At 60.8% G+C, this 17,241-nt stretch overlaps 1 protein-coding gene across 1 annotated transcript; it reads right to left on the bottom strand.

The window, feature by feature from the left end:
• Positions 1-1,204: 1,204 nt before the first annotated feature.
• LOC307108787 (pepsin A) lies at positions 1,205-10,285 on the bottom strand (the record flags this gene model as incomplete). Its single annotated transcript, XM_079786983.1, has 9 exons — positions 1,205-1,354; positions 2,236-2,334; positions 2,437-2,581; positions 3,525-3,641; positions 5,352-5,551; positions 6,213-6,331; positions 6,810-6,927; positions 8,969-9,125; positions 10,233-10,285. The coding sequence occupies 9 exons, from the start codon at positions 10,283-10,285 to the stop codon at positions 1,205-1,207; spliced, it is 1,158 nt and encodes a 385-aa protein (XP_079643109.1).
• Between the last annotated feature and the right edge of the window lie 6,956 nt (positions 10,286-17,241).

Here is a 17,241-nt window from a genome sequence, read left to right as displayed (position 1 = left end):
ACTGGCAAGAGAGGAACTGGGGTCAAGCTGAGCTGAGCTGAAGCGAAACATGGCTTTGCCGCAGGACTTATCAGAGCCTTTGATGGGATGTGTGCCTCATGAGCCTCAGAAGGGCCCGGAAGGAGCATGTCCCACAATGACTTTGAAACTCGGTTTTCACTGGACGTGCTGCTACCAAACTCGCTCCGGGGAGCCCTGCGTCTCCTGTTTGCCTTTCTAGGGCCCGTGGGCCCGTGAGCATGCTCAGCGCCTTCCCTTGAAACCTCCGTTCAGGGAGCAGGGAGACCATCGTCTTTCCCGACGGGAGAGTGCGGAGGGCTCCCCAGGGGTTAGTCCGAGTCGGCCAGCTGAGCAGGAGCAGCCTGGCAGATGTGGGGGGTCAACCTGTCACCCCTCCAGCCGTGTCTTGCAGGCAAGACCGCCCTGCCCGGCCTGCTTAGGAATGTCACCGTCCGTGGCCACCTGTCCTCGGTCCCTCTCTTTTCTCTGTCTTATCGGCTTTGGGAGAAACGAGAAGTCAGTTCCCTTAACCAAGAACGTAGGTGCCCTGTTCCACGGGGAGGCAGTGGCTTGGCATTTCTGGTCCCCAAGTCTTAATTTTTATTTCTTTTTTAAATCCTCACCCGAGGATAGGTTTCCATTGATGTTAGATGGAAGGGTGAGGGAGAGACACAGAGAGACATATCGATTGGCTGCTTCTTACACGCACCCTGACCAGGGCCGGGGAGCCTGCAGCCAAGGTTCGGGCCCGTGACGGGAATCCAACGCGGGGCCCCTCAGTGCACGGGCGGACACTCTACCTGCACGGCCAGGGCTTGCTTCGTTATCTCTTTAAATGGAGGCGGAAGTGACTCCCACGTCTTCACGCGACGCTCCCACGTCTTCACGCGATGCTCCGAGCGGCGCCTGTCAGGACCCGTTTGCGGTCCGGGCTCCACCTGGCGTGTGCGCAGCCAGCTCGCCGCGCCGCTGCCGTCCAGCGGACGTGGCCACCTCCGACCCCTGTCCTGTGTCCTGACCCCTGACCCCTGACCCCCGTGACGCGAGGAGAATACCAACGAAGAGAAGCAACTCCACAAAACGTTTCCAGGAGGTTGGGTTTTATTCTACATTATCGGGGCGACCCCACGGCGAGGGAGACCCCTGAGGAGAATGCGGGCGCAGACCCGGCCCGGGGCTCCGGGGAAGCAGCCGAAGACGGGGCTCAGGCCACGGGAGCCAGGCCGACGCGGTTGTTGCCCCGGTCGAAGACGGCGAAGTACTGGCGGATGAACACGTCGCCCAGGATCCAGAGCTCCCCGTTGGCCGTGGGGATGTTCATGCCCTGGAAGCCGCTGGTGCAGCCCTGCTGGCTCTGGAGACAAGGAGACGGAGACGAGAGGGGGCGGACTCAGCGGGAAGGCGCCGGGCCGAGCCCGGGGGCCCGCGGGCCGCTGCGGGGCGCGGGGGAGCTCCGGCTGAGGCGGCCCGGGTCTGCCGTCGGTTTCCGGGAGCACAGACCCCGCCGTCAGCATCGGAGCTGAGCGGGGAGCGAAAGCTGCCGGGAGGGCTTGGGAAGCCCGGTGACAGCCTTTTCTCATCACCGGACCGCCCGGCGACCAGCCAGGCCCGCGGCCCGTCCTTGGTTCACCTGGCGCTGGGCCGCCGCCTGCGCAGTGAGAGCCCGGGGCGCTCGGAGGAAGCCCTGCCAGGCCCCGCCCTGTGGCGAAGCGGCATCGCCGGACACCCACCCTCTGGGCAAGCCCGCCCCGCTCCTGGCGCCGCAGGACAAGGTAAAGGGTCGTGCTGCGTCGTTGGCGGGGGATTGGTAGTTGGTAGAGGCGGTCGGAGCGTCCTGGCCCGGGCCCTACAAGTCGGATCTTCATTTGCTCTGCCCTTGAGGGCTGTCAGGGGTCCGTCTCCCAGGCTCCCCTAAACCACACTCGGATCAAGGGCTGTGATGGAGACCCAGGCCCAGCTAGAACCTTTCCGCTACCGTCCTTGGCCTTGCTTCTCCTCTTGGGAAGGCTGTATCCAAGTTCTCCTTCACGCTTTCATTGTTAGGGCGCTCTCCCTCCATCTCTCTCCCCCCCTCCCTCCCTCTCTCTCTCTCTCTCTCTCTCTCTCTCTCTCTCCTTCTCCCCCCACCCCCCTCTCTCTCCAGAGGCAGTCCAGAGCGCTGTGGGCTGCGGCCTGTGGCAGGCACTTGCCCTGCACCGAGCGAGGGGACGGGCGCATCCTGTGCTGGGCCCTTACCTGCAGGACGTAGGCGCTGGGCGGCAGCGGGTACTGGACGCCGTTGATGGTGAAGACGATGCTGGGCAGGCTGCTGATGGCTGCGCAGCTGACCACCATCTGGGGCAGAGAGAGCAAGGGTCAGAAGGGCCACATCCCTTATGCATGGCAGACCCCCTCCCGTCCCCCCCCCCCCATGCCAGGACCATCACGGGGGCTTACCTCGCCGTAGGAGTTCTGGCTGGCGCCAATGGAGCTCTGAATGTTGGCTATGGCATTGGTCGGGCCAGACAGCAGAGAGGTGCCTGTGTCGACGATGGCCTGGCAGCCCCCGCTGCAGGCGATGGCCTCTCCGTTCATGGTGATGCTGAGGGCGAGGCAGCAAGGGGTCTCCTTAGCCCCCAGGGAGCACATCTCCCCGAGGAGCCAAGTGACTCCAGAGGATCCCTCGTCCCCATCCATCAGCCGGGACGTGAGTGCCAGCTTCTCTCAGTCACGCAGGTGCTCATGTATGTGCTCCTGCACTCGCACCCAGCGACTGAGCCTGCTCCGTGCACGGGGGATGCAGAGCCTAACCAGGCACCACACGGCTCGGGGAAGCAGACACCCAGAGGTTGCCCAGGAGGTGACAAGCTGAGGGGGGCGTCCCAGGCTGAGGGCTTCAGGGGGGAGGGGCGGAGACCATTGGAGCGGGCGGGAGTGGAGGGACTGATGGCGGTTCAGCACGGCTGGGACAGACGGAGGTGACCAGCCGGAGCATCTTGGTTCATTTCCCCAGGACTGTCCTGGTTCAAGTACTGAAAGTTCTTGCATCCCGGGCACCTGCTCATGCCGGGGCAAACCTGGGTGACTGGTCACCCCCGCAGGCCAGCGGGGCCAGGACAGCTGGGGAGTGAGGCTGCCGGGGGCAGAGGGGCCTGAACTCCTCCGTCATTTGCCCCGTCACCAGGCTAGAGGCCATTTTCCCGAGAATGGGAGGCGTGTGCTGGTTCCCAGGTCCCTAAACGCTGGGGGGTGCACAGCCAGGTCCCCCAGGCTCCCCGGGTGCTGGTAGGTTGTCTTGCCTCTGTGACCAGGAGGCGAGGGGCTGCCCCATCCTGGCAGGGTTTGGGGGTCTCTGACAGCTCCCCTCATGCGGGGAGGTGCCTTTCTCGGGGTCTCTCTGGCTTGGCCACCTCCCTCCTTCCCCTCCTGGGGGACATCTCCCTGTGCGGCCATTCCAGTGGCATTCTGGGAAGCTTAGTGACTGTGCGTGTATAGAGCAGTGGGACTGGGGCCCTGCCAGGAGGGCCCGGCCACAGTGCGCTCACCTGTCCACGGTGATCTGCCAGTACGTCTCGGAGGACAGAGGCACCCAGTTGAGGGTCCCGGTGTAGTAGGAAGAATCAATGCCCCCAAACATCACCACGCTGCCGCTCTGGTCGTTGCTGTGCCACGTGGGAGGGAAGACAGGAATGCATTCTTTCCGTCATTCCCTCGCTCCCCGGGACATACACTCTGGGTCTTCCCAGAGCTACCTCTCCCTTCCTTCTTCGCTGTGGAAGTTTGGCCTCTGTTTTAAGTGGATTTTCTTGGGCTGAGGAGCCGTGCGGAGTATGTGGCAGGCAGGGTTTCTCTGAATCCTATTACACAAGGACCATGCCATGGCCACTAGGGTTATTATTTTTATTTCCACTTTGCAGAGAGGCACAGAGAGGTGAAGCGACTTGCCCAAGGTCACACAGCAGGGAGCGCCAGAACCAAGAAGGGCACCCAGCTCTTTCTGGTTCCCGTGTGAAACGAACCCAGGATGGTGTTTGCTCTTGAGGACTCGACAGTGTTGCTCTCATCCTCAGCCACGGGCACTGCCCCTCCCCCACCCCCCGGGGACATGGGCCAGTTTCTGGAGGTGTTTTTGATTGTCATGATCGGGTGGGGAAGGGGTGTCACTGGTGTCTAGGAGGTAGAGCTGCTAAACACCCTGCAAGGCATAGCACTGCCCCCAGCTGCCAGGGGTGATCGGACCCAAAGTGTCCATGGTGCCCGGCCGGCGTGGCTCCGTGGTTGAGCCTCGACCCAGGAACCAGGAGGTCACAGCTCGATTCCCGGTCGGGGCACAGGCAGGGTTGGCACCAGTGGGGGGCGTGCAGGAGGCAGCCGACCCATGACTCTCGTCGTTGATGTTTCTCTCTCTCCCCTTCTCCCTTCCTCTCTGAAATCAATAAAAACATATTTTTAAAATGTCAGTAGTGCTGAGATGAGGAGCTGTGGCCCAGCTGGAGAGAGAAGGTGCCCCCGTGGGGTGGCCAGGTCTCTGCAGGGCAGGCTCCGGCGCAGGGCCAGGAGGGAAAAGGAAAGCAGCCTTCCTGGGCGAAGCGCGCTGGTCCTCGTTCCTGGGTGCTCCCTGTCTGCATCGCTGCAGATCTGGGTTAGATGGGGCAGCAGATGCCCACTTCGAGGTTAATCACCGGAGGGCGTGGACCAACCGGTCCCCACTCAGCGGACCCCCCACCTCCGCGGTCAGCGTCGGGCAGCCCATGCGACTCACTGTGTGGCGGCGGGACCGTGAACCGAGCATTCATGGGCCGCGACTAACTGCTTCCCGAGAGAAGGTGGGGTGTCTCAGGGAAGCTGCCGGCACCCTCAGGTTTCCTTGTGTAAACCTCTGCTCAGCCCAGACCGACGCCTGGTTCACTCTTTATTCACTCTTAGAAGTAACTCACTGTCGCCACGGAAACCTAGATTCTAACTACAGAAAGAAGCTGGCGTTCCTCCTTTAACAGCTTCCCTGTTCAAGATTTAAGCCCCAACCGAATCTTCACACTCACCCCCCCGCCCCCCCCCCCCCCCCTGTGCTTTGCTATGAAGTCTTGGCCCCAATGTTAAGCAGATTCACTTGACACGATGGGGTCCTGGGACTGGTGCCGAGTGCGAACGGCTGATGACGCTGGAGTTGTGTAAGCCAAAGCGACAGAGACGCGCGCTCGTCAAATCAGAGGCGCGGGGCGGCTGGCCACAGGGACCTGGCGCCGTTCTCTCTGCAGGTACACCTCTCAGGCCCAGACACTGGCCTCCCCACCCCGCGCCTGCTAAGATCCTCTGCACCCCCTGCCCGGACAGCCCTGCTGGGCCGGCCCTGCCCTCCCTGCCCCACTCACGGGCTCAGGTAGACGGAGAAGAGGTCTTGGGAAATCAGCCCCTGGTTCCACATGTTGTCAAAGACGGGTGTGGCCCCCGAGGAGGCGATGCTGGGGTAGGCCAGGCCCAGGATGCCGTCGAAGGGCGCATAGTACAGGAAGGAGCCGGGCTCCGTCTCGCTCAGGCCGAAGATCTGGTTGGTGTCGGCGATGCCTGCAACCTGAGTGGGGAGACCAGGATGTTCCCCATCAACGGCCACTGGCCTGTATGCGGCGCCAGCGCTGGGCCCGGCGCCTTCTGGCTCCTTCTGTGTGGGACTCAGCTCGGGGCGTCGGCTGGAGGGACGGGAGCGGACTGTCCCCGGGTGCTTGTTATTCCTCTGAGGTGGCCATGGCCGCCGACCTCCGGGTACCCCCGCTGCGGTGGGGTGAGAATTTGCTGGGGAGCAGGGGGTCGCCCTGTGCTTGTGTCTGATGTGCGGATCGAAGCAGAACCCAGGGAGGTCAGAGCCCTTGACCCCTGCTGCGCCCAGAAGGGGGTAGCTGGGGGAGCTTTTGGAATTGGGGGGGGGGGGGGGGAGCTACAGTGGAGGGAGGAGGTGCTAAAAGGGAACTGAGCCATTTTTCACCCCCTCCCCCCGCATCCCCCATAGCCCTCAGCCTGAGTGGGGCGGAGGCTGGCTTATGGCTCCAAGCACCACCCCCCTTACCCACTCCTGCCCAATCTAGAAATATCGGCCACGTCCTCTCCCCTTCCGTCCCCCCATTCGATTTGTGATCACGAGACCCATACTGCTGAAGTGAGCTGGTTCTGGGGGCCCCCAAGGTCCCTGGGAGCTAGCCCCATGGCGGTGCGGGGGGAGGAGCCCCGCAGGCGCTCACCTGGACTGTGTCGTACCCGAGGATACCAGTCATGCTGCCAGTGCCATAGGCCACGGACAGCGTCTGGCTGGTGCCCTGGTAGGTGGAGGACTTCCGAGGGTCGAAGCGGTTGTGGTTGGCTGTGTGGGCAAGAAGTTACGCTGCTGACCCCCAAAAGCTGACCGAGAGGCAGGGCCGGGGCCTGTCTTCCCGGGTGTGTGCCAGGTGCTGGGAGGGGGACTTGGGAGGAGAAGGGTAACTTTGCCCTAGATTCTGGAGCCCAGGCGTGTCCAGGTTCCAGTCCTGGCTGGTCAGACCAGTTGGGACCATCTCCCGGATGGGAGGTCCCCCACTGACCCCACAGTGCCCCCTAGGACGCCCCCGCCGAACACGAGTGGCGCAGGCCCACGGCTGCCCACTTCTCTGCCATTGGCCTGAACGCCTTGGGTGCAGGGACCCTGTGTGCGTCACCCTTTACCCCCAGAGCACCTAAGCCCAGTGCTTGGCACATAGGAGGTGCTCAGCAAATCCCAGCAGGCTTGGGTTTGGACCCGTCTGCAGCCCCTGCGTGTTCCGGGCCCCCGTCCATCGGGGCCGGGCCCAGGAGGCGGCACTCACAGCAGGCAGGGCTGGAGCAGTAGACGGAGGGCACCCACAGGTTGGAGGAGCCGGTGTCAAAGATGACGGTGAACTCCTGAGGGGGCGTTCCGATGCCGATGGTGCCGAAGTACTCCATCTGGGGGGGCGGGGGGGGGGTGCACAGCTCACAGACCTGGGCTCCCACCCCTGCCTCCCCGGGGGCTGTCTCCGGGTTGGCTCCTCAGCCCACCCCCACCTTCCCCTTCACTGTTCTCCTTGCCTTTCTCTCCCTGCTCTATGCCTCTGTCCTGCCTGGCCCAGCGGGTCTCTCCGCCTCCTTGAAGCCCTCTCTGATTGCTCCCCAGTTCCCCTCTGACTGTTCTCCTCCGAGGGCCATTGGCACCTAATAATAGCCTCATCTTGTCTGTCCTCGTCTTGCCACCCTGGGGGACAGCGGGACCCTTAGAGTACCCTGTGCTCATCCATTGACGTGTCCACGGGAGAGACACAGCCCCCGACAGGTGGGAGCCCTTCGCTCTACCTTCTCCCTAAACCCAAAGAGGGCGTCGCCAGGATTGTTATTCGTGGGGTCAGCCACGCTGGTCTTGCTCTTTGCTGATGAGAAGCTCATTCTCACCTCAGGGACATGGTGCTTGCGATTTCTTGTGCTTGGGAAATGTTTATTCTAGGTCTTTCCTTAGCCGACTCCTCAGTCGTTCAGAGCTCTAATCCATGTCACCTCCACCAGGAGGCCCTCCCTGACCACGTTATCCAAGTTCGCCCTCCCTCATTCCTCTTTGTCCCCTCACTCACCCTCCCAGTTCATGTCTCTTTGTGCCACGTATCAGGCCCTGGAATTGTCTTACATACGTATTACTAGTCTCTTATTTGTCTCCTCCAGCGTCGCAGCTCCAGGAACTCGGCTTACTCACGATTGTTTTCTCAGTTCCTTGCCTAGCCTCTGGCACGTAGTAGGTGCCTCATAAATATGTAAGCGAATAAACGGGCTGCCTTTCCCAGGGGCCAGACTGTGCGCAATCCTCCAAAATCCTCACTGCGCTGAGCACGCGTCACAGCCCTCTGCTGGGAGATGGGAGCTCTGCGGGAGGGAGCGGGGCTCTTGCCCAAGGTCCCAGGGAGCTCGCGAGCCCAGCCCGCACGAGGCCAAGCTCCTCAGACAGGCAGCGCTGCTGGCGCCCTTGGCTCGGCCATTGCCACAGGCGACACAGCATGTAAGACGGGCGAGGCGGGCCGTCATGTCCCAAATAGAAGAGTCGGAGTGACCTTCCTGTGACCCCAGGCTGACCATGTCAGACACCCGTTAGGGCAGGGGTCCTCAAACTTTTTAAACAGGGGCCAGTTCACTGTCCCTCAGACCGTTGGAGGGCCGGACTATAGTTTTAAAAAAAAACTATGAACAAATTCCTATGCACACTGCTAAGTCGGCTGCTAAGCAGGACAGGCAGCGGTGGCAAAAACACCCAGCGGGCCAGATAAATGTCCTCGGCGGGCCGCATGTGGCCCGCGGGCCATAGTTTGAGGACCCCTGTGTTAGGGGGTTCAGTCAATCAGGATTCAGGCAGTTATCAGAGACTCTGTCTGGCTCTTCCCACTGACCCTCGGCCTCACTTTGCACCGCCCTCCCCGTGCCCCCTCCCGCTCTCTGCTCTCTGCACACTGCTCCCCGCTGCCACCGGCCCTGACACCACCCTCCTGCTCTCCCGTCCTCTGGGCCCCTCGTGCTTCCCTCACTGCTCCCGGGAGAAGTCCTGGCCTGCCACCCGCCGCCGGGCACAGTGTGTACCTTCATGGCAGCCCTCCCCCGGCTGCGTGTGGCTGGGGCGGGGAGGCGCACGGATCACTGTCTGTCTCTCCCTACCAGCCCGGGGGGCCCCCGTGGGGCGGGGCTGCGCCCGGTGGCTCCCTGCTACTCCCTGGCCCAGCACAGAGCCTGGCCGTGCGAGGTGCTCTGTGCAAACTGACACGGCACGCGTGAACGCGGGGAGGAATGAGCGTGACCTCTCCAACCGCGAGTTCTCCTGTGCCCTCCCTGTGCCTCCGAGATCCCGGGAACAGACCCCTGGGTGACGGCCGGGGGAGTCAGAGTCCTTGTCCATCTTCCAAGACCCCAAGCCCCTCTCTCGCTCCCCCCCCCCCGGCGAGTCCGGGGAGCCGCCCGCCGCCCGCCTGGCACTCACGTCCATGTAGTTCTCCAGGGGCTGGGTGGCCAGCATGTCGGCCGCCTCGGGGAAGTACTTGCTGGCGGGGTTCAGCTGGTGTTTCTTCAGGTAGTCTTTCAGGAAGCCATGCTCCCTCAGGTTAGTCCGCAGGGACTTCCTTCTGATGAGGGGAACCCTGTAGCGAGCGATTGCAAAGGGATGGTTTGGGGGAGGAAGCGTCATTAGGCAAGGATTCTGCTGGGGGCGGGGCGGGGGGCGCGAGGGTGCTGGGAAGCAGCAGGAAGAGAAAGCTGGCCCGAGGGAGGACGAAGGAAGGAGGTCAAGCCCGGCCGGCGGGGCTCAGTGGTTGAGCATCGACCTAGGAACCAGGAGGTCACGGGTTGATTCCTGGTCAGGGCACAGGCCCTGATTGCGGGCTCCATCCCCAGTGTGGGGCGTGCAGACGGCAGCTGATCCATGATTCTCCTTCATCATTGATGTGTCTCTCTCCCTCTCCCTTCTTCTCTGAGATCAATAAAAACATATTTTTTAAAAAAGGAACAAAGAAGTCAAGAGGGAAGGCGTTCTTATTTGGGCACAAAAATACAAAGAAGTTGGTGGTTGTCCTGAGTCCCCTGGCCCACGGGCAGTCAGTGATGCCAGGGCGCGCTGCCTGGGCGTGTCTTACGCGGAGTGCTTTGGGCTTGGCAGTGTTTCGAGGTCTCAAACGAAATCCCACCATTAGCGCCTCATTCCTTTGCGTCTAGAACTTCTTATTTACAAACAAGGAAGTGCTCTCGAGAGAGTTACGCTGGGCTGTCCTGGACTCGTGTTTAATATATACGTATTGTTAATCCTCACCCGAGGATATTTTCCCATTGGTTTTTAGAGAGAGTGGAAGAGAGAGGGAAAGACAGAGAGAAACATCGACGTGAGAGAGACACATCAAAGGGTTACTTCCTGCCCGAGCCCCCACCAGGGCCTGGGCCAGGGAGGGGCCTGCAACTGAGGTACGTGCCCTTGACCGGAACTGAACCTGGGACCCTTTGGTCCGCAGGCCGACGCTCTATCCACTGGGCCATACCAGCCAGGCTGGACTCCTGCGTTTAAATGCACAGAATGTTCTTTCCTCTGAACAGTGACCCACAGCTGCAGCACTGGCTCCCCAAGGGGGCAGAGAGAGAGAAGAATGGTCAGGAGAGGAGTGTGAAAAGGAGGAGAACACCTGGGCAGAGAGGCCGGCCGGGGATGGGCAGCCGAGGGGATGAGCCCCCGGAGCCTCTGTGCCCGGCGCCCGACTCACTTGTAGATGCACTCGGAGAGCGCCACCAGCGCGAGCAGCAGCAGCCACTTCATGCTTCCTCCCGGCTCCGGTCTCAGAAGGTCGAGGGGCGGATGGCGGCAGGCGTACAGCGGCAGGCCGCACGGCGTCTTATATGCTGCCCAAGCGCGCGGGAACCAATCCTATCAGCCTTCTAAGGTGACCCCTTATCCCAACCCCAAACACCAAGTTTCCTGATAAGATTGTCCCTCCCCCGAGCCAGGTCCTGAGAAGTTCCCAGGGGAGTGGCTTTGTAGCTTTCCGTCGGGGCCACATCCCGAGGCTGGGCTGGAGGTGTGGGAGCAGGCGATGGCGGGATAGAGGCTTAGTCCTTAAGTGATGAAGTCCAAGAAAACTTGACAAGCTGAGTATGTTGTCAAAATTGGGCTCAAGGGCCCTTGACATTTCAAGGATGTCTGAGGAGCTCGGTGTCCCTCATTCATCCCTGTGAGGCCGATGGCCGGGGTTCTGGGAGAGCCGGGGTTCTCGGGGAGCAGCTCCCCGCGTAGATATGGGCTAGTTCCTGTGGCTGAGACCCCGAAGCGTGGTCCCAGGCCCGTGACTGGGGACTCGAGACCTTTCCCTACAGAAATGTCACCGCACGGAGTTGCTGAGTGCCTTGTTCTCACGCGGTTGGGCTGAGTCCTGCAAAGTGGCGCGTGCGGGGCAGAGGAGGAGGAGAGGGTGGATCGGGTGGGAGAACATGGCCACCTTGAGACAGGCCAGCGTGTCTTTGGGATCTGTGCCCCTCATGTCCCACGCTCCTCCTCTTCCCACGGTTCCTCTCCCGCCCTCTCAGGTTGCTCAAAGCCTCTGCCTTTTTAAAAATTTTATTTTAAATGTATTTTTATTGATTTCAGAGAGGAAGGGAGAGGGAGAGAGAAACATTGATGAGGAGAGAGAATCCTCCTCCTTCTGCATGCCCCCCACTGGGGATCGAGCCCGAAACCCGGGCATGTGCCCTGATTGGGAATCGAACCGTGACCTCCTGGTTCCTAGGTTGATGCTCAGCCACGGAGCCACGCTGGCCGGGTGAAGCCTACATCGTTGAGATCCCCGTGGGGTTGACTCTCTCGTGTCCTCCGTGCTTATGACTTGGTTGAATCCGCTGCAGGTGGCAAAGCCACCTGGGAAATGCGTATTCGTGTGTGACCGACCCCGAAGGTCCTTCTTCTTAAAGTCTCTTCTTAAACGAGGATGTTGCCAGCCCACTGGGTTCTCGCTGGGGCTCATTCAGCGGACAAAGCAGACAAAGCTAGCGACAGTGTTGATCCGGGAGCTGTGGGGATGGGGAGCGTGGGGGCGGGAGGCCACCAAGGAGGCAGAGAGCGCTATCCGAGGTCTTGTTCTGAAATCGATTTCTTGGGCCACCCCGGGTTTTTCTGTGCCAGGGGACATAGGTTCTGGCCAAGCTCCAGATCCCCCCGAGACTCCTGGTGAGTGTGGAGGGGTACCCATGGGGGTCAGGGCAATGCACATCTGTATTCAGAGTCACCTAAGACATTTTCCTGCCCAGACGGGGGTCCCTGACCGGCGTTTCTGCTTTCGGGTCGCCTGCTGCTTCCTCTCCTCTCTTTCCTCCCCCTTGAGCCTTTCCCCTTCGAGCCACACTTTCACCTCCGTGCTGATTCAGCTAAAGATCTGCCCAAGTCCCGGAGCACCAGGTGGAAACCCTGGGTCAAGGCTACCACTGGGAGGGAGGGAGGGAGAGGGAGGATGGTTAGAGGGAGGGAGGAGGGAGGCACCCTTCAGTCCGAGGGCTGATGCTCCAACCACTGAGCAATACGGGCTGGTATTCAATGCGTCTTGATTATGCGCCTGCTTCGTGCTGTGTCGGCGTGTTCCGGTCGCTGGGGCACATCCGTGAGCAAGATGGAAAGAGCCAGGCCTTCCGGGGGTTCACGGCTGGTCCAGGAAAGGGCAGGAGGGGCCTCATTCCTTTCCACTCAGATGGGCCTTGGGGGTCCCACGATGGAGCGCTCTTGGATCTCGAGAAGTTGTCTCCCCACATTAGCGATTTTAACACCTGGGCTTGTGGCAGGGCCCACGGTGGCCCACAAGTGTCCTCTGGAGGGTCATGTTCCTTGTCACCCTTCCCCTTGGGCATGTGTGGGCCTGTGACGTGCTGTTGGCCAATAGGGTACGCGCTCGGATTTCGTGATGACATCACATGAGCTGGCCGCTGTCTTTGTGCAGACTGTCATCTGCCGGCCCTGATGAAGCACCGCCCCCCCGAGAGTCCCACGTGGCAAGGAGCAGAGCGGAACCTTCAGCCCCCAGCCATCGGGGAGTGAGCCGCCCCCCCACCCCCGCCATGATCTGCAAGGAACAGATTTCCTCCAATGACAAGGTAAGCCTCAGAGGAGACCCCAGCCCCGGCTGACACCTCGATGCAGCTGGAGGCCCCAAGGCAGCAGCAGCCGATGGAGCCTGGATCCCCGGCCCACGGAACTGGGGGCATAAAGGCGAGTGGCGTTAATTTGCCAAATCTGTGTGTGTTCGTCACCAGCAATAGGAAGTGAACATGGTTAGGAACCCCTAGAAAGCCCCACAAGGTCCCCCTGCGGCCTCCGTCCGGGGCCACTTCAGGCCGGGCAAGGCGGCTGAGGCAGCGAGTGTCAGGAGTGGGAGGTCGGCGGCAGCGGCGTGGGCTGCGGGTCCGAAACCTCTGCCAACACAAAAGGCGTGCGCTGTCGCATGGCCGTGTGCTTGGGGACACACGAGCTTTCAGACATGATTATCCCTGCATTTCCCAGCAGCACAGCTCAGAGGTGGACGGGGCAGCCCAGGGTCACATAGAGAGGAGTGACACGCAAGGCCTAGGACGGGGTGTAGGACGGGGCGCAAGGGGCTCTGGTCTTGGGAGACGTCCTGGGCCAGGCCCTGTCCTTTTCTTCCCCCCCGCCCTCGCCCCCGCCCATCAGTGATGGCTGCAGCCTCCATCCCAGGGGAGCTGTGGGGAGGAGAGGGGGAGCTGGGACCGCGCTCTGGGAGGTGGGTGCACTGCCAGCAGGGAAGCTGGTAATCTGTGCGTGCCAGATGGTCCGGTGGAGAGATTAGACAACAGCGTTGACTTTGCCATTAGCGCTGCCGGCACTTGGCTTTGAGGGGCGCTGGGAGCTGTGTTGCTGATGGGGCAGCCCCGCCAAGGGCACAGGTGTTCAGGAATGTTCTGTGAGCACAGCACACCAGGCAGTGGGACGTGATCTAAGGAGCCGATGGCGGCAGGACCGGCCGGAGACTCAGTGCGATAGGTGTTATCGGGGTCTGATAGGCTTGGGACGCGGGGCCCCAGGAATTTTCCATCAAGGCCTCACCCCAGCCAAAGTCTTCCCGGGACACGGAGCCTGTGTCTGCTCCCAGCCCCAGCCCCAGCCCCATGCAGTTTCTCCAGAGACCAGAACAGGTTCTAAGTATTAAACTTATAATAACATTTTGGCCCAAGTCTACAAATAATGCATGTCCATTAGAGATTATTTAAAGGCAAATGAAAGTTAAGAAAGGACCCAGCCCGCCACGGCCAGACCTCTCCCTCAGGAACACTGTGTGTGTGTGTGTGTGTGTGTGTACAGCAATGGGGCCAGGCATTGGTTTTGCAAATTACTTTCGGAAGGAGAATTAAGTGCTCATGTGTTTTCCAAGGAATTTCTTATATGTCTACAACATCATTTAAAAATTTGTTTCTTGAAATATAATGTGCACACAGAAAGATGGGTGTCATGGGGGATAGTTTGATGAATGTCACACGTCAAGCATATCCGTGTAACTGCTACCATATCAAGAAACAATATAGCCCTGGCTGGTGTGGCTCAGTGGATAGAGCGTCAGCCTGTGGACCCTTTGGTCCGGGGTTCGATTCTAGCCAAGGGCACGTACCTCGGTTGCAGGCTCCTCCCCGGCCCTGGCCCTGGTTAGGGTGCCTGTAGGAAGCAACCAATCAATGTGTCTCTCACATTGATGTTTCTCTCTGTCCTTCCCTCTCTCTTCCACTCTCTCTAAAAATCAATGGGAAATATCCTCGGGTGAGGATTTTAAAAAAAGGAAACAACATTGCAAACCCCCAGCTCCCTCAGGCTCCCTTCCATCCTCCCCTAAACCATCGCCCTCACTGCCCGCGCTTGTACTTGAGGTAAACGATGCCGTGTAACAGGCACGCTGCTGCGTCTGGCTTCTTCGCTCAGAATCACGTGTGTGTGAGTCGCGTGGTGCTGTGTGTCACGCGAATCAGCCATTCTCACTGCTGCATGTCATTCCACTTGGACACAGACGCCTCAGTGACCTCTTCTCTGGCCGGTGGGCACGTGAGCGGCTCCCGTGGGGGCTCTTAGGACTGGGCTGCTCTGAGCCTTCTAGTCCGCCCCCCTCCCCTCCCCTCCCCGTCCCGTGAACGTGTGCAGCATTTCTGTTGGGCGCAGGCCCAGGAGTGGAATTGCGGGATCCTCGGGCACGAGTGTGTTTGGCGTCAGTAGAAACTGCTGCATCCGGCCGGCGTGTCCCGTGGTTGAGCGTTACCTATGAACCAGGAGGTCACGGTTGGATTCCCGGTCAGGGCACATGCCCGGGTTGCGGGCTCGATCCCCAGTAGGAGGCATGCAGGAGGCAGCTGGTCCATGATTCTCTCTCCCCCTGGCTGGTGTGGCTCAGTGGATAGAGTGTCAGCCTGTGGACCAAAGGGTCCCAGGTTCATTCTGGTCAAGGGCACATGCCTGGGTTGCGGGCTCAGTCCAACGTGCAGGAGGCAGCCAATCAATGATTTCCTTTTATCATTGATGATTCTGTCTCTCTCCCTCTTCCTTCCTCTCACTGAAATAAATTAAAATTTATTAAAAAAAGAAAGAAAGAAAGAAACTGCTGGCCGGTTCCCCCGAGTGGTAGTGGTGGGCTGTCCTCCCGGCAGCCGCGGGCGGGTCCGGTGGCTCCACGTCCTTGCGCACGCAGGACGTCAGTCGTGCAGCGCCCGCGGTCTGGCGGGTGTGAGGCGTCTTCTCTCCTAGTTTTCCTGCGTTCCCGGTGAACCAGGATGCTGAGCAGCTCTTCCCACGCACGTTGGCCATTCGTGTGTCTTCTTCGGAAGCACCTGCTCCAGTCTTTGGCTCATTTAAAACAATGATCTAGTGTTTTATTTCAGTTCGTAGACGTTTGCATCAAACTTTAGCTTTTAGGAGCCAAATGCCTTCGCACAGACCGTACCCGCACGCGAGGCCATTCCAGGAGAGCCGAGCTGCTCAGGCGGGGGCAGGCGCAGCCCTCCAGCCCCCGAGGCATTCCCACGGATCGAAGGGACACAATTTGGAAAACCTTGAAGTGGACGCTCTGCAAACCCCGCCCTGCTGGTGCCTATTTCACATGCAGTTTGGCGTTGGGAGTGCAGAGGTGAGAGCCCTGCTGCCTCCTCCCCTCTGGCTGCCCCCACTCAGGTGACAATGACGGCCCGCAGGTGAGGGGAACGTGCGTGCCACGGACCCATGGTCTCTCCTCCCGAGGCAGATACAGGGCTCTGCGGCACCATTTTACAGATGTATAGCAGGTAAACCAAGGCTCAGAGAGGTCCCGCAGCTTGCCTGGATGTGGGGAAGCAAGAGGCAGAGCTGGCGCCCTTGACTCCTCTGCTCAGGGGGTCGTGACGCCTGAGAGATTCTTGGGAGAAACGGGGGGTGGGCAGGGAGGGGGGGTAGTCTGCTGAATGGAGACCTGTGAGAGGCTTGGGACACCTTCCATTCCTTGGCCAGCAGGCGGGCCACATGTGTGTTAGGACAATGTGTGAGACAGTGTACTATGCTCTAAGCGTGTATTTACATGTTTGTTGCGGCTCCCTGAGCAGCAGGGTCCCTTTCTTCTGGCTCCGCCCCTCCCGACTCACTGAGGAAAGTGGGCCTGGCTCCCAGACCTCCGGGGGGGTGGGTGGGGGGCGGGGAGAGGGCGCATGGGCAGGAGAAGGCTCTTCCCAGCACAGCCCCTCTCGGGGGGCAGGCGGACAAAGGCCCTACCACCCAGACAGGTCGCTGGGTCAGGCCACGGACATCGACAGTAAGGCCCAGAGGCCCGTGGGCAGGACAGTGGCTAACATGTCCAGGCAAGTGTGCCGTGTGCGTCACGCCTCTTCAACAGCCCCGTGACGTGGGTGCTCCTGTTGGTCACGCTTTACTGTTGGGATGGAAGAGGGTCGGCAACGGCTCCAGGTTACGCTGCAGCAGGGGCAGAGCTGGGGTTCGAAGCCAGGCTGTCTGGACCCCGAACCCACATTTGTAAGTTGATTGCCTCTCAGAATGTGGCGAAACTCAGGGACCCCTTCCCAGGAAGAACCCCCGTCCCCCACCCCGTCTCAGAGCTGCCACAGCCCCTCCCTGGGGCCCGTCAGGGGCAGAAGTCCTGCTCCCGTGGGTGAAGTTGCTAGTTATGGGTCAGGTGACCCGCAGGAGGTGTGCGAGCGGCGTCTGGTGCCAAGCAGGCCCCCATTCTCATGGGTGAAGTGCATGAAGGGGAGGGGTGAAGAGTGAATGAACGAGGTCTCTCGGGGGCAGCAGGAGCCCACTTGCCTCTGGGCCTGCAGCGTGGGGAGTGAGAGCCATCTCGGACCCTGATGGTCCCACCTCTGGGGTCCTGGCACAGGGAGGGCCCTGGGTCGAGTGGTCTAAGCTCTTGGGACAGTCGGGGAGCAGAGAGGAGGCAGCGGGTACTGGGGGCAGGAATGTGCTCGTGGGGAGTCCTGGATGGGAGGGGCATGGCCCGCAGAGCCCCAGGCTCCCACCACCAGGCTGGCCACCCTTGGGGCCTCTGACGCCTGCTTTGGGGGAGGGAAAAGCGGAAATTGGGACCTGGCAGAGCAGGGCTAACTGGAAGTGGAGGAGGAAAGGTTTGAAAGCTGGGGGGCGGGGGGTGGGGGGTAGTAACCGTTTTAACCAGGTTTGGAAAATTCCCGGAAGTGCAGCGAAACCGAGGAATGGCCTGCAGGCCCAGGGCAGTGACGAAGGGGCTCTCAGAAGGCCTCCTC

This window comes from Cnephaeus nilssonii (genome assembly GCF_951640355.1).
Source record: "Cnephaeus nilssonii genome assembly, chromosome: 13".
In the NCBI taxonomy this organism is placed as follows: Eukaryota; Metazoa; Chordata; class Mammalia; order Chiroptera; family Vespertilionidae; genus Cnephaeus; species Cnephaeus nilssonii.
This window is presented reverse-complemented; position numbering and strand designations above follow the sequence as displayed.